This window comes from Stomoxys calcitrans, chromosome 2 (genome assembly GCF_963082655.1).
Source record: "Stomoxys calcitrans chromosome 2, idStoCalc2.1, whole genome shotgun sequence".
NCBI classification, from domain to species: domain Eukaryota; kingdom Metazoa; phylum Arthropoda; class Insecta; order Diptera; family Muscidae; genus Stomoxys; species Stomoxys calcitrans.
The window spans coordinates 4,978,634-5,001,290 of NC_081553.1; the positions used below are offsets into that span (position 1 = coordinate 4,978,634).

Sequence of the window (22,657 nt, forward strand, 5' to 3'; positions counted from 1 at the left end):
GTAGGTTATAAGGTAGGCCCCTATATCTGAACCGATTTTTTCGAAATTCAATAGGCTTCGTATCTAGGCTAAAACAAATGCTTGTACCAAATTTGAAGACGATCTGATGAAAATTGTGACCTCTATTATGTACACAAATTAACATTGACAGACATACATACTGACAGACAGTCAGACATACTAACATAGCTAAATCAGAAAGCGACTTTGAATCAATTCGTCTACATATCAGTGGATTTATCTCTCTTCTTTTCAGTGCACCACATTTATGTTATAGAGTATACAAATTTGTTGACAGACCAATTATTGAACACGTTCACCAAAAACTTCAAAATGCTAAGCTTTTCTTGCAACAATTTTCATTACTTTTACAAATATTGTTCTGTAATATTTTAGGAATTCCAGAGATGTACACCTACCCTAGAAGCTTTCCTTTTGTTCTCCCGTAACCTTCTTCCTTGACAAAGCTATTTGCATATACATATTCTTGAAACAAAACAAACACACTTTATCAAAACCAATAACCTAAGCATCTCTACTCTTTCTTCTCTTTTAACAGCAAACATTGGCAACTTGGCCCATTACCTCTTCACCGTATCAAATCGAGCAGCATATTGTTCGGGGAATAATGACTTTTTTGTGTGGGGTTCGTTACAGACGCTTGATTTCATTACATTTGTAGCATATGTAACAAATATACTTTGGTGCAGAATGTGTTGATTTATTGTTTCTTTATGTTTTGTATTCGAACCACTCTTCTTGGTTCATTTGTTGATGTTTTTTGCCCACTTTTTCTTCATCATTCCTTCTCTTGATTTGAAAAAACACAACAGTGTGATGTAAAAATGTTACATTTGGATCTAAATTGTATTGTTGTTGATAGACGAAAGGTTTTATTGGCAACATGGTCTTTACAAGTCGTCTTTGTCATAAAATTTAATTTATGTATACTAATTGCGCTTTTGAAATAAGAGCACGAGCATTCAGAAAACAATGTGAACAATCACCAATATGGAAACCTGTCCTCTATACCCCTATATAAGTATAAATCATGCATTTAGAAAAATTTAGAGGCAAAAGGATTCCTGAAGGAATACACATCTTCAGGTAAGATCTGTTGTTCATGAAAACTGCTAGTACTACATTTTAACGGGAAAGAACGTTAGCATTGGCCAGACCTACAAGGTTTGTTGTACTTTAACAAACATCATCTAACATAGAAGCACAACAGTAGGTCGGCAGATACATCCTTCTATATATAGTTAACTACCCGACCCGGGCCTGCTCCGCTGCGCCTTCTTTAACTGTCTTATATCTTTTTAGGGTGGGGACACTTCGCCTTAATGCGGATTTCGAATTCGTGCCGTTGTAGCCTATGACGCTGAATGCGTACGAATCCTGGCGAGAACATCGAACAAAGCGGTGTTTATCCCCTTTTAATGTTGGCGACATTAACGAGGTACAATGCCATGCAAGGTCATTTAAAAAAATTTCCCCAAAGAGGTGTCGCACGCCGTTCGGACTCGGCTATACAAAAAGGTCCCTTATCATTGAGTTTAAACTTGAATGGGAAAGCACTCATTGATGTGTGAGAAATTGCCCCTTCTCGAATCGTGGTGGTAATGTTTTTCCTTAGGGTAATATTCTCATTAGGGGAGGAATGGCACCTTAGACGTTTCGACTCAAATATGGATATCAAACTCGTGCAGCACTTCCAAATCCCTTAAATTTAAACCCCATATTGTCTTGGGCGGAAAATATGAACCGTTTGAAAGATTGTTTTGGGGCTGGTGCGTCCCCGGCACTTTGCATTAAAAATAGATATCAAATTCGTTCTTTATTCCCAACGGAAATGAAGTTCAGTTTAGGGGGTACTTTAGGGCGTAACCCAAAACACTTGGCTTCAAAATTGGATATGAAATACGTTTTCTACTCTTAAATACCTTTTATTTAATTCCCATATTGTCATAATGGGTCAAATAAATCATTTAACGTATCATTGAGAGGAAAAGCGCCACCTAGACTTGAACGCAAATTTTAATGTAATATTCGAAATCTACTCCCTAATACCTTTCATTTGAGTCCCCTATAGCCATGGTCGGCTAATATGCCCATTTGGGGGTATTTGGGGGTGGGCGACCTCCCATTATTTGGACCTAATGTTTTATGCCATATTTGTAATCTACTGCCTAATACTTTTCATTTGAGTACCATATTGACAAGAACTTCGAATTTATCTATTTAGAGAAGTTTTGGGTTTGGGGGGCCCGCTGGGTACTTGGACCCAAATTCTAATACCATATTCGTTTTCTGGTCTCCAATAACATTCATTTGATACCCTTATTGTGCCCATCGGACCACTTTCGGATATGGGTGGCGTTTTTGGGGTAAGGAGGAGGAGGAGGAGGTTATGTACCGAAAGTCATTACAAAACACTTCGTGCGAAATTTCAGCCGAATCGGGTAAGAATTGAGCCCTCTAGCGGCTCAAGGAGTCAAGATCCAATTATGTGGCAGCTATACCAGGTTGTAGACCTAGTTCGACAATACTTCGCACAGTTGGAAGTGATACCAAAACACCACATGCAAAATTTCTGTCAAATCGGATGATAATTGCGGCCTCTATAGGCTCAAGAAGTCAAGACCCAAGATCGGTTTATATGACAGCTATATCATGTAATGGACCGATTTGAACCATACTTTGCACAATTGTTGGAAGCGATACAAAAACACCACGGGCAAAATTACAGCCACGCCGGACAACAATTTCTCCCTCTAAAAGCTCAAGAAGTCAAGACCCAAGATCGGTTTATATGGCAGCTATATTAGGTTATGAACCGATTTGAACCATACCTACCACAGTTGTTGGTCAGTCATATCGGATGATAATTGCGCCCTCTAGAGGCTCAAGAAGTTAAGACCCAAGATCGGTTTATATAGCAGCTATATCAAAGCATGGACCGATATAGCCCATGTAGAATTCCAACCGACCTACACTAATAAGAAATGTTTGTGCAAAAAGTTAGCGTGCTTTCGACAAACAGACGGGCGGGCGGATGGATGGGCAGGCGGACGAACATGGCTAGTTCGACTTAGAATGTCATAGCGATCAAGAATATATATACTTTATGGGGTCTTAGACGCATATTTCGAGGTGTTACAAACAGAATAACGAAATTAGTTTACCCCTATGGTGGAGGGTATAAAAACATAGTCGGAATAATGCTCGAATTTAACAGCGCTCTCTGATATTTGGTCGATATTTGGTTTTGCTATGAAATCTATCTGCTGTCAATAAAAAAAAATGTTCATTTCTTTTCCAGATAATGATTGATTGTGCAAAAAATCCTTTGGTGGTACCATTTTGCACAATACCAGGTCGTTTAGCTGAAATACAAGGACTTAGCATGGGCTTGGAGAACTGTCAAAAATCCTTGAACGAATATTTGGAATCTAAACGAAGAATATTTCCCAGATTTTATTTCATATCCACTGATGAGCTATTATCCATATTGGGTAGTTCAGAGCCAACAGCTGTACAGAATCACATCATAAAGGTAAAGTGGTAGCACAGAAACAGAACGACTTCCAACCCCGTGGCCAATATAAGAAATGCTATGACATTCTTCGCACAGCCCATTCGTCACCCCATGAAAGTAGTTACATTTATGAATTCTGCCTAATGCCATGCGATGACAATCTGAAGGGCGAGGGATATTAAATATAAGTGACTGTAAGCCTGAAGGTTGCATTTGTTTTGGTGTTAATGTAGTAAAGCACAAATAACACATCATCAATGTGGTCATTATCCTTGGGAAAATCACTTGGTTTATAACCTCGTCATAAGTGGGCCATTATCATAAGTCCCAAGTAAGCAAGTCAGGACATCAATGCTAAGCATTTTGGTGTGAATTTAACTTAATAGCCTGCACATCAGAAATCAGCACGGGTGCTGTCATTTTTTTAAAACTCACAAAATGTTTTGTCACACATTTTATGAGGACCAAGAAGTCTTGCATTAATAAAAAGATTTTTTATTTCTACTTTCAATGAGATTTTTTCCAAAGCACTTTTAGGCGTGGAATACCTTTTTGTTCTCTTTATTGATGCTGTTGAGTAGGCATTTATCATAAATTGTGTTTTCGTCTTTACCCTTCATTTGTGTTAACTTGGCTTCCATTTGCTTTTAAACCTCTTTAAATTAAAATGTTTGACCATAGTGTATCTTATCCCTTGGCATTACTTACATGCAAATCTGTTTGCCTTTTGGTCCATTTAAATTGCACTTCCCTCGCCCTTACTTTTCTTTTTTGTTTGGTTTTTTCCTTTATTTAAAGTATTTAAGATTTTCTTATTTCTTATTTTTCATAATTGCCGCAATTGTTCGGGCGCGCGTATTGCTTTCATACGCACGCAGATGTACGATAATGTGAAATCACTGCGTATCATCAAGGAGAGCAGCACACTGAGCATCGTCAATGCCATGATATCCACTGAGGGTGAGATTTTGGATTTTCGTCAAAATGGTAAGTGAAATCGTTCTCATGTTTGTTTTATTTGTATTCTTTAATATTTTATTGGCACAAAGCATCATGTTTCCTTATGGGGTGACCAGACGCTTTCACTTGAATTGTATGTTCTTCTTTAGTGCAACAGAACTTACGATTAAATTTGTCATAAACATAGATATAGTTAACAAAAAAAAGGTCAGCAACTAGACATTGATCTTCCTTAAATAATATTTTTGTTACAAAATTTGGAAAATCATACTATCGGGCGGAGCCGACTATATTATACCCTACACCTACCCTACAATTATAAATTCGGGCAATATATATAAACATATTGTATATGTATATGAAAGCTATATCTAAATCTGAACCGACTTTCAAACCGATCTTTTGAAAATTGTTGTAACCACGGCCATATAAGCGCAATTCCGGCGATAAATATGTAAGGATGATACATTCAAATTTGAACCGATTTTGATGAAATCTCGCAAATATGTTAAGATCAAAAACAAAACAATTCGGACCAAATTTTGAATACATCGGTCACAAATTGTGTTTAGTACAGACTTATAAGTGTAAATCGGACGATACATATACATGGGAGCTATATTCAAATCTGAACCGATTTTGATGAAATCTTGCAAGTATTATGTTAAGATCAGTAACAAAACAATCGGTTACATATTTTGTGCAGATCGGTTGAAAATTATATTTATTGTGGCCTTATAGGTGTAAATCGGGCGAAATATATATACGAGCTATATAATCAAATCTTAGCCGATTATAATGAAATTTTGTATATATGTTTAGATGAGTAAAAAACAATGCGTGCCAAATTTCATAAAGATCGGTCGAAATTTGCTGTTACTACGGCCATATAAGTGCAAATCAGGCGATACATATACATATGGGTGCTATATCCGAATCTGAACCGATTGTGATGAAATTGTGTTAAGATCAGAAACAAAACAGTCCGTGCCAAATTTTATTCAGACAAAAAATTATTAAATTTCCTTTATATATAACTATGTTAATATTTTAACTATACAAGAATTTAATTGAAAATGCTCATCAAACAAACAAACATGGATTAAAATCGTCCAAAATGAATTAACATACTCAACACCATAGATATATATCTTGTTTCGGCGAATTTGGTAGAAAATTTAGTATTTTATCAACCTAAGACGTTTATTCGCCAGATTGGTCTACACAGCAGACATACTCAAATATGGTCCTATCTAAAATAGTTTGTGCAATGTTGTCGAGGAGTCTAATTAATTTCGCTGTTCCACATTTCATCGAAATCGTAGAATAAATGGGTATTTTAATCGATTTCGCTGAAATGTGTTACATTGACTTGTATTAGACCCTTACACATCCTTCCGGAAAATATGTTGAAGATCGAACTGTACTTAGATATAACAGCCTTGTAGGCCAATACTCCGTTGTACAGTCTTGAACAGTGAATTGTATTAGACCCCTCGACCATCGTGCCAAGTTTTCCCGAAATCGGACCATATTTTGATGTAAATGCTGATTATTAAAGGTGAATAATATATATGTACTAGCTGAGCCCGGCCCGCTCCGCTGTGCCCCCTTTAATGCTATGTTGGAGAATAGTACTCTAAATTTGGAAATTTCTGCCAATTTTCAGTTGAAAATGTATTCCAATTTTGTTGTGTACTTTTCTACTCTCAATACCTCTTATTTAAACCCCACGGTGCAATGTTCTGCTTGGGGGTGTGGTGGACACCCAGAAAGTTGGTCCTAAACGTGGAAGTCAATTTTGAGTTCTACTCCCAAAAACCTTTCATTTAGGATCCATATTGCCATAGTCGGTAAATATGTCCAACTTGAGGCGTTTCTTTGGGGGTGGGGTAACTCACGAAACACAAAGTCCCACAATAGGATATCAGATTCGTTTTTTACTCTCAAATACCTTTAATTTAATATCCATATTGTATTGATTGGTCCATAAATCCGATTGGCAGGTTTTGTGGATGAGCGGCCCTCCTAGGCACCTCACCCCAGATTTTGCTACCAACATTTTGTTGTTAGGTTACTGTAGGTTAAGCTAGTTTGAAAAGAGGGTGAAGATATTAATTCACCCCATGCCACTATGGACATTCACCTAAGCCAGTAATCGGCTTGTTGTGCGCTCTATTTGAGCCCCATATTACGACGGTCAGTAAATAATTGCTGTTTGTGGGGTGTTTTAAGGAAGCGGTAGACCCCCAGAGAATTTGTTTCGAAACTTGGTATCATTTGGTATAGGTTTTCCCTCTCCAATACCTTTCATTTGAGCCCCACATTGACATGGGAGGTAAATATGTCCGATTAAGGGGTGTTTTAGGGGGCTATCAGTGCATGGCTCTTAGCCCTAAAAAATATTGGCATCGTGCTCTACTCTCAATTATCATTTATTTGAACCCTATATTGCCAGTGGCCTCAAAATTGGTTATCAAATTCGTTTCCTAATCTCAAATACCTTTCATTTAAACCCCTTATTACAAAAGTCGGCAAATATGTATGTATAGGCCCTAAAAACGTTCAATATCGAGCCCCACTCTCTTTAAGACCAAAATTGTCATGGAGAGCAAATACGTCCAATATGGGGGTTGTTATGGGGTTGGGACGTCCCCTAGGCAGTTGGTGCCGAATGTTAATATCAGACTCCCAAATACCTTTCATGTGATCCCCATATTTCCATAGTCAGCAAACATGTTCGCTTTGGAGGGATGTTTTGGGGGATGGGGCCGCCACTCAGTGACTTCGCCACTTGACACTTGGTCCCACATTTGGATATCAGATTCGTATTCTACACCCAAATACCTTTTATTTGAGCCCCATATTGTCAATGGTCATAAATAAGCCCTGTTTGGGGGTACTTTAGAGAAGGGATGGACCTCCAGAAACTTGGTCCCAGATTTGGATATCAGATTCGTATTCTACTCGCAAATACCTTTTATTTGAGTCCCATATTGCCATGGTCGGTAAATATGTCCGATTTAGGGGTGTTTTGGGGTGGTCCCCCATACACTTAGTCCGACAATTGGATATCAAATACGTTTTCTAATCTTGAACATCTTTCATTTGAGTCCCATATTGTCGTGATTGGTCTAAATATAGATTTGGTAAGCTTAGGGGGTGGGGCAGCCCCCCTAGGTACCCCTTCCGAAATTTGGATACCAAATTTTTGTTTTTAGTGAGCACACAAAATTTGGCTTAAATCGCACCACCCATTTCGGAGATCTGGCGTTTCCGAAAATTATGGTAAGGGGGAGGGCCCTCCCCCTTCAAATATCAAAAAATCTAGTAACCTATTTTCACCACGAGCTCATTATGCACCATCAGTGAAAATTTCAAGAAAATCGGTTCAGCCGTTTCTGAGTCTATAACAAACAAACAAACACAAATTGATTTTTATATATAAGAAGATATATCCGAGGTGATGGGTATCCAAAGATCGGTCCCGACGAACTTGTATGCTTTTTTATTTGTTTTTCTTTTATATCCAAACGACCTACATTTCAGTTAGAAAGTTTTTGTGCAAAATGTGGAATGTATAAGGTTTTAGATTAATTCTTCGAGGTGACATATAATATTTTTAAAAGACAATTGCCGTTTAGCAATGAAGCAATAAAAGGTCTATCACTTTAGGGTTTCCCCTCCAGCTCTTTAGTCTTCGCAAATAAAATTTGAGTGCATTAGGTTGAATTTCTAGGAAAAAGTACAGTAATTGCTGGCCACTCATTTGAACTGCCACCGTGGGAGGGACGAAGGCCATGGGAAGAGCTGTGAGAAGATGAAAATCACTGTATCTCAATGAGGTTTCGCTTAATTGTGATTATTTTTATATTGCGTATTTTATTCATTTTCGTTGAATCTGCCTACAACCATTTATGCCATGACCGGCCATGGCAGGCTTATGCTCGTGGCCAGTTGCTGAGTAATAATCGCAATAAAAATAACAATAATCATCATCATCATTTGCATCTTTTACATCTCTTGGCTTTTACAGAACGTAAATATACCATGGACCCTTCGCTCTTGAATTTCATTGTCCATCCTTATGATCCATGGGGCAGATGATGGGCAGTGGCCAATGGCTTGGCGGTTATTTTGTTGGATAGCTGCCCGAGTGTGTGGGAGTGGTGGTCGCCAAGCACATGAGAGCCCTGACAAAGGCTCGATACATTGTACATCGTTGTTGTTGCTGGTAAATGCTTTGCTGTAACTTTATATGTATATTGCGGTGCAATTGGAGAAGAAAAGGCAGAACGATGGCCAGTGGTGTTGGTGTTGGTGAGGATAATGGTTACATGGTTTTGCCTTTGCCTACAAGCATCACTGATTGCAAAATTCAAAATGAATTTTTTTTCGCTCTCGCCCTTACTCCTTTCTTTGGCTTTCACTGATGTAGCGATTCGCCGCATCTTTTGTTGGTGGTGCGCTGTGATTTCCGCCGCCGCATTGTTGCGTTTGTAGATTTCTTATTTGCTTTAATTAATTGCATTTGCCGACTTGGAGTTGGTGGCGCTGCCATAGAGGACGAGATACAAGCTGGACCCACCATCAGCTATTATTTTACTGTTTATTAAGCAAAATTATGCCAATTTTGTTCATTAATTACAGCGATTCTTCATGCGGAGAGCAACAATTCAATTATTGTTGGAAAATAACGATTATACAGTTTTCGCTTTCTTCTCTCAACATATGAGGTGAAGCGCAAAGTCAAGTATCATTAAGAAACTGAATTTCCTTGAAAAATTCCATATATTTTAAGTATTTGTGAGGTATTTTTCACAGCAATGTTCAGTATATGAAACAGGTCTAGTCTATTTATGAATGGTATAGTTAACATTATGCACCACATTTTGATTCCCTACACCACATTGGGTATGCACGTAAAGTCGTCGAAACTAAAATTTGAAAGAAAGATTTTCAACCATAATCGGTATACATTGTGGTACATAGTTTCAAAATATAATTTAAATGAGTTTACATAGGTCCTTAAAGTTAAAATCGGTTGATACATAGGAGCTACATCTAAATCTAAATGGATTTTTAGGAAAATCACCAGTGATCAGAAGAGTCATAACAGAAGCCTTCTGAATTATTGCAGTATTAATTGAAATCGGACGAACATGCATATGGGAGCTATATATGAATCCCAAGCGAATACGACGAAAATCCATACATATTGTGGTAGCCGTGGAAGAAAGCGTTATGCGAAATTTTGGAATGAATGGTGCTAAATGCGATTTCAAATGCTTAAGAAGTGTAAATCGGGCGATAAATATTTAGCCAATTATGACATGTTTCTTTTGCGAAAAATTCATACAAGAATTTGTGCCAAGTATAAAGTTTTCCTATACTAGCAACACCTTTCGCTCAGTTACATGACGATCCAATTCGATTAATGCTTTGATTTGGTCATCATCAACTTCATTTGGCCGACCTGAACGTGGCTCATCTTTAAGTGAAAAATCTCCAGAACGGAATTTGCGAAACCAATTTTGACACTGTCTTCCTTTTAAGGCTTTATCACCATATACATCTCGTAACTTTTTAGCAACCTGCTCCGCGTTTTTTCCTTTACGGAAATAATAAAGTAAAATATGACGAAAATGCTCCTTTGTGGGCTCCATATTAAAATTGACGCCAAACAAACAAATATAAACAAAATTTCGCGCACTTTTTTTCTAAAGCAAGCTAAAAGTAACAGCTGATAACTGACAGAAGAAAGAATGCAATTACAGAGTTACAAGCCGTTGAAAAAATTTTTTAACGCCGACTATATGAAAAATCCGCAATTACTTTTTAGGCAACCCAATACTTTATAATGTGAGGAATGGATATTTCGATGTATTGAAAACGGAATGACAAAAAGAATATACGCCCCTCTTTCGGTACTTGAGCCCGAAACAAAACAACAATCGAACGTGAAAGTTGTTCGAGGAAGAAGCATATCGAAAAAAATGTTCATCAATTTCTTCGGCAAAACTGGTAATGTGACATGTGTGTCGCAATGTGTGACATCACAATAAGAATGAACGAAGTCTTGGGAAAAATTCGATAAACCAACAAGAAAAGATGAATCACTGTTCATCATAACAATGCAAGCCCTCACAGATCAGCTTAGACCAGCGCCTTTTTGAATGGCCAAAACATCGATCATGATGAAGGATTCTTTGAAGATCAATAAAATAATATTTGATGATAATAATTAGCATTTTCAGTATGAAGCCAAAAATTTTAGAAAGCAACCCTAGTATATGCTCATGTCCATTGTGAAAAATTTTAATGCAAATCAAGGACCTTGTTGTATATACCATAAAATAATATTCGAGTATCCTTGGTTTGAGCAAAAAAAAAACCTATTCTACAACAATATAAATGGCTAACCACTTTCCTAATTGACTGTTTATTGCTTGTCTTTCGTACCACCGAAATTGACATACACTAAACATGTTTCGTGCTTTGTAAAAATTTACAATTTTTCTCTTAATTGCTTGGTCAACAGAGAACGTTAATAAAGTTAAAATCATAACAAAAACATAAATTTGTAATTGGCATTTCCAATGGTACCTCAAGCATTAATAATTGCAAATAATTTACAATCAAAAGAGAACGCTCGACTTCATGCAACTCAACGCAAATATTGTTAACGGATCTAATTATTATTATGAAGCCATTAATATTGTCTCAAATACTCCTAACAAGGCTACACCATAAATTGGTGGAACGAATCCTCCCTGCAAAAAAAAAGAAAGCAATAAAATAGCCCAGCAAAGCCCCCCAATCCACCCGCACACACGGAAAATACCACAGAAGGCGAAAGAATTGCAAAAAAAAAAGGGAGAGAGGAAACGATGAAGCGTTCATTAAAATCAAACGTTTGACCAAATTCCAAATAGGAAATTTCTCAAACTTCCGTTTCCTCATTTCGGGAGCACTCTTTGGTTGTGTTTAACGACCCGACGAATGCTGTTTTAAGCAATTTTTCCGTTTTCGATGCGATCGAATGAAGAGATTCAAATCTTTTGACATGCGACAGCAGAAAAATACGAAGATTGAAACGGAAACAGGAAACAGTACAACAGTAATAATGGTTAACTTGACAAGAAAGCAGAAGAACAAAACAAAAAATGCCAGCAATCAAAGCGAAGCACAAAAAACAAGCCATGGACTCTTGCAACAATATCCTTTTTTCTTTTGTTCGTTAAAAGTGAGAACAAAATGTGGTGGCTGAATGTATGAAGAATACGCTGGCAGGAGATTTGGCCAACGAATAAAAAAAGACAAAGAAAATTAAATTATTCGTGACTGTTTTATTGGTCATTTCTAACGACGGGAAGTTATTTCAAATTTTTAGCACAAATTATTAAGCTAACTGCACGTTATGTGAAGCCTAAGAATTGTGTGCTCGATTCATTATTTACGCTATTCGATTCAAATGTCAAGCCTAAAACAATATCTTCAGCACAACGCCTATTTAAATTGGAGCAAATATTGTGAAAATGGTGCAAATTTCTTTCAGCATTTTCAAAGAGGACATGCCAGTATGCCATTAATGCCATACTTCGGTGGTGGGTATAAAAAGGCGGAGATATATTGATTTAAGGTATTGGATAACATTGGCATAGAAACAGTTGAAAACCCCTAGTACAACAGAAATAATCGCTTGACATATGCGATCCATGGTGAAAATGGTGCCCTCTAGAGGGCGCTATTCTTAACCAACTTGACTGAAATTTCGCATTAGGTGTTTTGTTTTGACTTCCAATAGCAGTGTCTGTAATGATTCAAATGATTTTTAACCTAATATAGCTTCCATATAAACCGATGGCCCGATTTGACTTCTTGAGCCTCTAGGGGGCGCAATTATTTGGCTTTGTCTGTAGATTAATGTCCCATATATTTGAAAAAGTCATTCAAGACACGTTTGGCACGTTCTTTGCGATCAATGGCGGAGGGTAAATAAGATTCGACCCTGCCGAGATTAACGCGTTTTTACTTCTTTATTTTTTACGAATGTCCCAGAACAGTTTATTGGTACTAAAATAATGATTCTTTTTGTTTTTCTTTCCTTTTTCGCTATCCATTTGCGGATTTTTATTTGTGCTTCACCTCTGACGACTAACTAACGAAACGATGACTGATGGTGTGGAATGTGATGGCAAATGTCAATGCAGTGCGTGCTCAAGGCCGTGTGGAAAATTGGATGAATGAGGTTTTGGATGAAATGCGTCGTTCGAATCGTTACTTGACCAAAAAAGCCATCTACGATTACGGCACTGACCTCGAAATATCAAGGTAAGGTAAAGTGTGAAAGAAAATAGCGTCGCATAACACCATGAAACTGCCAATAAAAAGTAAACACCAATCAATGTGGGTTCTATGGAAAGCGTTGGGATTATAGAATAGGAGTATTTAGCAAGAGAGATATAATTAAAGAGGTGGCGTTAAAGTGAATGTTCTTCCTTTAGCTTTTTCTGACAATCAATACACCATGCCATATTCGGTCTAAATATAGCAAGAATAGATATATAAACCGTTAACCAAGTTGACTTCCAGAGTACCTAAGTATGATGTATGTCTCATACAACTTCCAAAATCTAAATCAAATACTATCCCGGTGGAATATATTTTTAATACCCACCACCGAAGAATGGGGGGGATATTCATTTTGTCATTCCGTTTGCATCATATCGAAATATCCATTTTCAACCCGATAAAGTATATATATTTTTGATCAGCGTAAACATCTAAGACGACCTAGCCATGTCCGTCCCTCTGCCCGTCTGTCTGTCGAAATCACGCTACAGTCTTTGAAAAAAAGAGATATTGAGCTGAAAATTTGCACAGATTCTTTTTTTTTGTCCATAAGCAGGTTAAGTTTAAAGTTGGCTATATCGAACTATATCTTGATATAGCCCCCATATAGACCGATCCGCGATTTAGGGTCTTAGGACCATAAAAGTCACATTTATTATCCAATTTCGCTGAAATTTGGGACAGTGAGTTATGTTAAGCCATTCGATATCATTCTTCAAATTGGGCTTGATTGGTACAGATTTGCTTATAGCCATCATATAGACCGATCTCTCGATTTAAGGTATTGGGCTCATAAAAGGCGCATTTATTGTCCGATTTCGCCGAAATTCAAGGCAGTGAGTTCTTTGAGGCCCTTCGATATTTTTCTGATATCTGTCTGAAATTTGGCCCGGATCGGTTCAGATTTGGATATAGCTGCGATATAGACCAATCTCTCTATTAAAGGTTTTGGGCCCATAAAAGGCGTACTTAATGCCCGATGTCGCCGATGTGTTATGACCTTCGATATCCTTCTGTAATTTGGCCCAGTTCGGTTCAGATTTAGATATAGCTGCCATATGGACCGATCTCTTGATTTAAGGTTTTGGGCCCATAAAATCGTATTTCTTGTCCGATGTCGCCGAGTTCGGTTCAGATTTGGATATGGATCGATATCTCCATTTGGACGTGATTTGGACCGATATCTCGATTTAAAGTCTATGTTAGGCTTTTCGACATCCGTGTGGTATATGGTTCAGATCGGTCTATATTTGGATAAAGCTACCAAAAATCGAACCATCCATATTTCGATATAGCTGCATATGGGGGCATAAATTATTCATTTTTCACCGGATTATGACGAAAGGTGGTTGACATATATACCCGAGGTGATGGGTATCCAAAGTTCGGCACGGCCGATCTTAACGCCCTTTTACTTGTTGAATTATAAGCTCATTCCAAGGTTTCTCTTTGTGGAACAACGGGTATACTTCCCTACACTGAAAAAAAGTTGGCCGTTCGGACTCGGCTTTAAAAAGAAGGCTTCAACTTGAACCGGACTGCACTCATTGATATGTGGGAAGATTGCCCCTGGTTCCTTAGTGGAATTTGCATTTGCACCATGATTTCAACAGACAGACGGACAGACGGATGGACATGATCGTCTTAGATTTTTACGCTGATCAAGAATATAAAGGGTGATTTTTTTGAGGTTAGGATTTTCATGCATTAGTATTTGACAGATCACGTGGGATTTCAGACATGGTGTCAAAGAGAAAGATGCTCAGTATGCTTTGACATTTCATCATGAATAGACTTACTAACGAGCAACGCTTGCAAATCATTGAATTTTATTACCAAAATCAGTGTTCGGTTCGAAATGTGTTCATTCACCGTAACGTTGCGTCCAACAGCATCTTTTAAAAAATACGGTCCAATGATTCCACCAGCGTACAAACCACACCAAACAGTGCATTTTTCGGGATGCATGGGCAGTTCTTGAACGGCTTCTGGTTGCTCTTCACTCCAAATGCGGCAATTTTGCTTATTTACGTAGCCATTCAACCAGAAATGAGCCTCATCGCTGAACAAAATTTGTCAAAATTTGAACACATTTCGAACCGAACACTGATTTTGGTAATAAAATTCAATGATTTGCAAGCGTTGCTCGTTAGTAAGTCTATTCATGATGAAATGTCAAAGCATACTGAGCATCTTTCTCTTTGACACCATGTCTGAAATCCCACGTGATCTGTCAAATACTAATGCATGAAAATCCTAACCTCAAAAAAATCACCCTTTATATACTTTATAGGGTCGGAAATGGATATTGCCATGTGTTGCAAACGGAATGACAAAATGAATATATTGATGGTGGGTATAAAAATTAATTTTGTTGCGGTTTCATTGGGTCGTACTTCTTCCGTGATGATCAAGACCAGCACGTTACTGTGAATGGGAATCACTACCGTTCAATGATAAGAGAATATTTTGGGCCCCAATTGGATGATATGGACTTGGAGAATATGTGGTTCGAACAGAACGGGGCCACAAGCCACACAGCGAATGTCACAATCAATGTATTGGAAACCAAAAATGGAGAACATGTTATCTCACAAAATGTTCCGTTCGATTTCCCGCCTCGGTCGTGCACTGCGTTAAATCTCTTCCTGTGGGGCTACGTCAAGTCTATGGTCTATGCCAATAAGCCAGCGACTTCGTATAAATATGGAACACGAAATTGCAGCAGTATCAACCGATTAATGCTTGAAACCCGTCGTAAATTGAGGTCGGCGTCTGAGCTTCTGCAAGCGTCCCCGTGGTGGCCATGTAAAATAAATCGAGTTCCATACATGATGGCATCAAACGTGCTTTCACCAAAGGGAATGTTCCCTTAAATTAAGTTTGCCAATCTTTGGCTCAAGTCTTTAAAGTAGTACAAACATTTTCAGTGTATATTATCGATGAGCTCTTTCCGAGTCAAGAGTTGAGACAACACATAGTAGAGAAGTTTCACATAGATTTTCACCTCAGATATGTCCCCAATATCAGCAAGAGTATAACCACAGCTACCATTTTTCAAACCATATCTAAACATTTCAGTTTCATGAATATTCTATCATCGAGCAGCCATCATTATCCCCATTTAAGGACCATTGCTAAAATCTGGACAGTTCAGGTATGGTTGCCTCTTCTGTATGCTTGTGCACATGGGTCTCAGAAAAACCTACGAAGACATTTTTCCACAATATCTTTGGTGGTTTTTGGCGGCAGTGACACCAACATCATCATCATTATCATCATAAGAGACGTCGTCATCCCGAGCATTGTGAAGAATACTCCCCGTGATTGTACCTGCAATTTGGAAGCTGGAACCAGGCACCAAGTGAAGCTGTCTGGAGGATCCCATTTGTTGGGAGTTTAAGTGGGGCAGGCAGACAGGCGGTAGCATAACATTATGTTTTAAACATTAACAGAGATGGCAGCGGCTGTTGGTTGTTGCAACAACTTGTTTTTTTTTGTACGGTGGCACTTTTTTACGACCTACAATGAATAATTTTGTCGTTATAAGCGATTTATCTTTTTATTGCCATCGATTAACCGCAAGACCAATATAACACCGTCGTTTACCGATGATAATGATGATGCTGCTGCTGCCGCCCGCATCGATGCTGCCAATGAAGAAGGCAATGTTGATGGCGATGCGTTGCGAGTGAAGGGTCATTGGTTTTCACTTCATGCAGACATAAACCCTCGCCCGCGCGCTTACTCCCTGCTGACGGTGACCACATTGGTTTTTATTAACGTGCAAGTGTTGAGGGTGTGCGTACGTTTTTGTTTTATTTCGTATCGTAAAATTTAATGAAAACGCTTTCATGTCATAAAATTGATTCATTCGCATTTGGTCGTTAACCATGCTTTCATTATTTGTTGCACTGAATTTCCAATAAACAGACCAGATTGGCTAATGAATTACCAAAGTATGGTTGGCTTGGCAGCCAGCCAGGTATGGTGGACGTCGGAGGTGGAGGAGGCCTTCAATCAGGCACAGAACTTTGGCAATCTGAGGGCAATGAAGGATTTTCTGGATAAACAGAATTACCAAATGGACGAATTGGTATTAAAAGTTCGCTCGAATCTCAGCCCCAACGATCGTAAAAAGTTCAGGACCATTGCCACCATAGATGTGCATGCCCGCGACATAATCGAGGCTTTCGTCAGGGATAATGTCCTGGACGCTGGTGAATTTAGCTGGGAAAGCCAATTGCGATTCTATTGGATTAAAATGTATGACAACTTGTATGTCATCCAGTGCTCGGGACGATTCGATTATGGTTATGAGTATTTGGGCTTAAATTCACGGCTGGTAATAACGCCTCTGACAGATCGCATCTATCTGACCATTACCCAAGCATTGCTAATGAATCTGGGTGGAGCACCTGCTGGCCCAGCAGGCACGGGAAAAACAGAGACCACCAAGGATTTGGCCAAAGCCATGGCCTTACTCTGTGTTGTCACCAATTGTGGCGAAGGTATGGATTTTCGTGCCGTGGGCACTATCCTCTCGGGTCTGGCCCAGTGTGGTGCCTGGGGATGCTTTGACGAATTCAACCGTATAGACATTTCCGTATTGAGTGTGATTTCCACACAATTGCAGACGATACGAAATGCCTTGATAAGAAAACTGGATCGCTTTATGGTAAGTTAAGTTTAATGGGCCAAATAAATATTTGCTCTCATCTCTTGTTTTGCAGTTTGAAGGCAGTGAAATTAATATCGATCGTAAAGTGGGCATATTTGTGACCATGAATCCCGGCTATGCTGGCCGCACTGAATTACCCGAATCTGTTAAAGCCCTCTTCCGGCCGGTGACCTGCATTAAACCAGACCTGGAACTTATCTGCCTTATATCCTTATTCTCCGATGGTTTCCTCACTGCCAAAGTAAGTACACACAGTCACAAAGATGTTAATCGACATCGTTACAAATGCAAATAGCTTTTTGACTGCTGCAATTAATGTTAAAAGTTAATAGCAGCTACCCCCTTCCCCAGCGACAACAGAATACTCATATAAACACATGATGTTATTAGCTGAAGCATAGTATCCTTTGCGAGTGAAATAACTATTACCTTTCCCTTAATTAGAACGGTTTCCAAAGTCTTTGTCGGTGTCATCACTGACAGCTGCACTACACCACACCATGCAATTCCCTCAGTAGTGGCGAAACCCCGAAAAATTCACCGTTACATAGAGCACCAACGTCACAGCCATCACCATCAAAGTCATGCAACTATCCGACCAACACATAACAATTATCCTCCTCTGCACATTATTCGAGCATATGGAAATTAACCAACACACTTAATTGCAGACAGAGACTTATGAATAGTATGATCGGTGAGGGTAAATAGATTACTCTCCAAGGAAATAAGCTTATACGAGTATGTATGTATTTTTACCAAGGTTCAAGATTTTATAGGATCAGGAGAGAATCCACATGTACTTCACGAATCAACACTTCATACACAAAGTTCGGCCGGGCCGAACTTTGGATACCCACCACCTCGGGTACATACGTAAACCACCTTTCGTCAAAATCCGTTGAAAATTGCATACCTTGTGCCCCATACCACTTTTATCGGAATATGTTCCGATTTGGAGCAAAATCGGATTATAACTGCTCCTTTTATGGGACCAAGACCTTCAATCGAGAGATCGGTCTATATGGCAGCTATATCCAAATCTGGACCTATCTGAGCCATATTGATGAAGAATGTCGAAGGGCCCAACAAAGCCTACTGTCCCAAATTTCGCCGACATCGGACAATAAATGCGCATTTATGGGCTCAAAACCTTAAATCGAGAAATCGGTCTAAGTGGCAGCTATATCCAAATCTGGACCGATCTGTGCCATATTGCAGAAGTATGTTGAGAGTCTTAACTAACTTCACTGTTCGGGCAATAAATGCGCTTTTTACGGGCCCAAAGCCTTAAATCGAGAGATCAATCTATATGACAGCTATATCCAAATCTAGACCGATCTGTGCCATAACGCAGAAGTATGTTGAGAGGCTTATCTTAACGCACTGTTCCAAATTTCGGCCACATCGGACAATAAATGTTCCTTTTATGGGTCCAAAGCCTTAAATCGGGAGATCGGTCTATATGGCAGCTATATCCAAATCTAGACCGATCTGCGCCAAATTGAAAAAGAATGTCGACTAGCCTAACACAATATGTCTCCTAAATCGACGGATCAGTCTATATGACAGCTATATCCAAATCTGGACATTCATGCGCCAAATTGAAGAAAGATGTCAACTGGCCTAACACAATTCACTGTCCCAAATTTCAGCAAAATCTGATAATAAATGTGGCTTTTATTGGACTAAGACCCTAAATCGGCGGATCGGTCTATATGGCCGATATGCGCCATGAAGAAAGATGTCGACTGGCCTAACACAACTCACTGTCCCAAATTTCAGCAAAATCGGATAATAAATGTGGCTTTTATGGGCCTAAGACCCTAAATCGGCGGACCGGTCTATATGGGGCTTTATGAAGATATAGTCGGATATAACCCATCTTCGAACTTAACCTGCTTATGGACAAAGAAAAGAATCTGTGCAAGGTTTTAGCTCAATATCTCTATGTTTAAAAACTGTAGCATGATTTCAGCAGACAGATGGACGGACATGGCTAGATCGCATGACATGGCTAGTTCGCATGGCATGGTCGTCCATGCCCATGATACGCAATTTAGTCCAAAAATAATCAGTGACCATGGTATGGTAGCGTTATCCATTCGCGGCAACATGACGATTGGCATCGACGACGAAGAAGTACGGCCCAATGACGCCGCCGATATGCAAACTGCACCACACAGTTATTTTTATACCTACCATCGAAGAATGGGAGTATATTCGTTTTGTCATTCCGTTTGCAACACATCGAAATATCCATTTCCGACCCTATAAAGTATATATATTCTTGATCAGCGTAAAAATCTAAGACTATCTAGACATGTCCGTCCGTTTGTCCGTCTGTCTGTTGAAATCACGTTAGAGTCTTAAAAAATAGAGATATTGAGCTGAAACTTTGCATAGATTCTTTCTTGGGTTATAAGCAACGTTAAGTTCGAAGATGGGCTATATCGGACTATAACTTGATATAGCCCCCATATAGACCGATCCGCCGATTTTGGATCTTAGGCCCCTAAAAGCCACATTTATTATCCAATTTTGCTGTAGGTTGGGACAGTGAGTTGTGTTTGGCCCTTCGACATCATTCTTTAATTTGGCCTAGATCGGTTCAGATTTGGATATAGCTGCAATATAGACAGATCCTCCGATTTATGGTCTAAGGCCTGCCTATAAAAGCCACAAGGAAGCAAGAGTTTTTGCTCATTCGTAAAAAGAGTAAGGGGTAACCCATCGGCAACCCCAAATCTTGTTAAAGATGACCACTTTTTCACTGTCCCGGTTAATACAGCTAATTTACTGACTGCCGTTTAGCAATCAACTGCTCGCCGCGTTCTAAAGTGTATCTAGTTCGATGCCACAGATATTCTTTCGAACACGTGGAGTCAAAAGGCTGTCCTTGCGGATCTCGATGTTAATAAATCTCCACGCCCACTTGTCCTTTGTAAGTGTTCTTCGACGGTTGCTCGTCCACTACGAAACATTTTCAACCTTGCTTACCGTGCGGGAGTTTTGTCGGCGCGTTGGAAGTTTGCGAATCCTGCGAATTACCTGCCATCTGCGATATGCTCTGCGCTCTCCAAGGTTTTAGAGAGCATGGTTAAGCTACATCTTGTGGGATACCTAGATTTCAATGGCCTTCTTAGTGATAGACAGTATAGGTTTCGCAGAAATCGCTCCAAGAAGACCTAATGTCATTTGGCTCTAGTTATCTCCAAGGCATTTCATAGAGTCTGGCATGGTGCACTTTTATCAAAGCTAGTCGCTTTTGGAGTAGGTAATAACTTCGTTCGATTTATATCGAGCTTTCTCAGAGATCACACTATACAAGTGGTTGTAGTTGGGTTCTCATCCGACGAGTATACAATGAATGCAAGTGGGTCACAAGGCTCTGTTCTTTCCTCTTCCCTTTTTCTTATTTTCATTAATGATCTATTGGGTCAGACTTCGAATCCAGTCTACTCATTTGTAATAGTCTGTGTCATTCATATTCATTCGATCGTTGGCCAAGTCCTCAAGAAATTGGGGACAGGAGGCGGATTATGAATGAGACGCTCTCCCAGGATTTTTTGGCCATTTCCGAGTGAGGTAGAATAAACAGAGTGGACTTTAACACACAGAAGACTGTATTGTTTCTTGTCTCACAAGCGATACACAGACCCACTATAATCGTCAATATCTATCGGCCGTATAGACTCTGGGCAGTCAGATGCTCTTGATGTTCTAAGCATGAAGATACAGTGTGACATCCGTTGGTCAAAATATGTATTCGAAGTGTCTAAAGAAGCATTCAAGTGTTTGGGCTTTCTTAAGCGCTGCAAGAATTGTTTCACCTCTTCTGATCTTCTTAATATCAGTACTACCTACATCAGGGCGACGATGGAGTAAAACCCCCATATATGGGCAGAAGCTACACGGTCATTCTTGAAACGGCTTGACAGGGTTCAGCATAGAGCGATGGTATTGATTGGGGACAGTAGGGTATCCAACTCTATTGCTTCTCTTGAACGTTGTCGGAATGTGGGTAGCGTTGTACTGCTTTATCGTTACTTTCATGGCGTGTGTTCCAGGTATATCCGTCTTCTTATTCCTGACGTTAGGATGTTCACCAGGAATACAAGACTTGCCAGGAACTCACACCCATTTGTAATTGGTTGGACGATGCATTGCCGAGAAAATTAATTTTTCGCCGAACTATTCGTATGTGAAATCGACTTCCGGCTAATGTCTTTCCCACTAAAATTGACGTCCAGAAATTTAAATGGAATCGGTTTCTATCAAATCCACAAGTAGTATCGAAAGTCATTAGACAATCCCTTGTGAATAAATTTTACGGGAATCGGTTTACAAAATGCAGATATTATACCAATATTTGTTCAAATACGAAGAACATACATATGTATGGTAAATACCTCCACATCTGAAACGATTTCTTCAAATCAATTGTCTTCGTCTCTAGGTCAAAAAAACATGCCTTTGCCAATTTTGAACATGACCGGATGAAAGTTGAGACCTGTTCTTTGCACAAAATTCCACATGGGCAGACAGACAGACGGGCAAAGCTAAATGGAATCAGAAAGTCATTCTGAGTCGATTCATAGACTTATATATAGGTCCACCTCTCTTCCTTCTAAGTGTTACAAACAAATGCCATAATTTATAATACCCTGTACCATCGTAATGGTCAATTTGTAATAGATAAACGTTCTCATCTGTATTTATGTTCGTCGCACCTGTTCCCACACCATTCCGCCATTATCCAGCTATCCTCCTTCACATCAAAAACTAGAACTTTAAATAAAAATAAATGCTCAAAACTGTTATGACCCGTATGTTGCATTGTATGTGGTTTGGAATTTATTTGGTCTTTTTAAAGGTTTTGGCCAAAAAGATGACAGTTTTATATGCGTTGGCCCAGGAGCAGTTGTCGAAGCAATGTCACTATGACTGGGGACTACGCTCATTGAATTCGGTGCTCCGCATGGCGGGTGTCATGAAGCGGCAATCAGATGATTTGCCCGAAGCGCTGGTGCTAATGCGAGTGCTGCGTGATATGAACTTTCCCAAGTTTGTTTTTGAGGATGTGCCATTATTTTCGGGACTCATAAAGGTAAGTTTTTAAT

The 22,657-nt window shown here is 39.2% G+C and overlaps 1 protein-coding gene across 1 annotated transcript in view; it reads left to right on the forward strand.

Moving 5' to 3' along the window:
• Positions 1 to 22,657, forward strand: part of LOC106080427 (dynein axonemal heavy chain 10) — a 239,264-nt gene that overhangs the window by 132,246 nt on the left and 84,361 nt on the right. Inside the window, 6 exon segments of the mRNA XM_059362518.1 lie at positions 3,323 to 3,556; positions 4,417 to 4,525; positions 12,712 to 12,832; positions 16,787 to 17,531; positions 17,587 to 17,775; positions 22,411 to 22,644. Of these exon segments, the coding sequence (XP_059218501.1) occupies positions 3,323 to 3,556; positions 4,417 to 4,525; positions 12,712 to 12,832; positions 16,787 to 17,531; positions 17,587 to 17,775; positions 22,411 to 22,644 (1,632 nt within the window).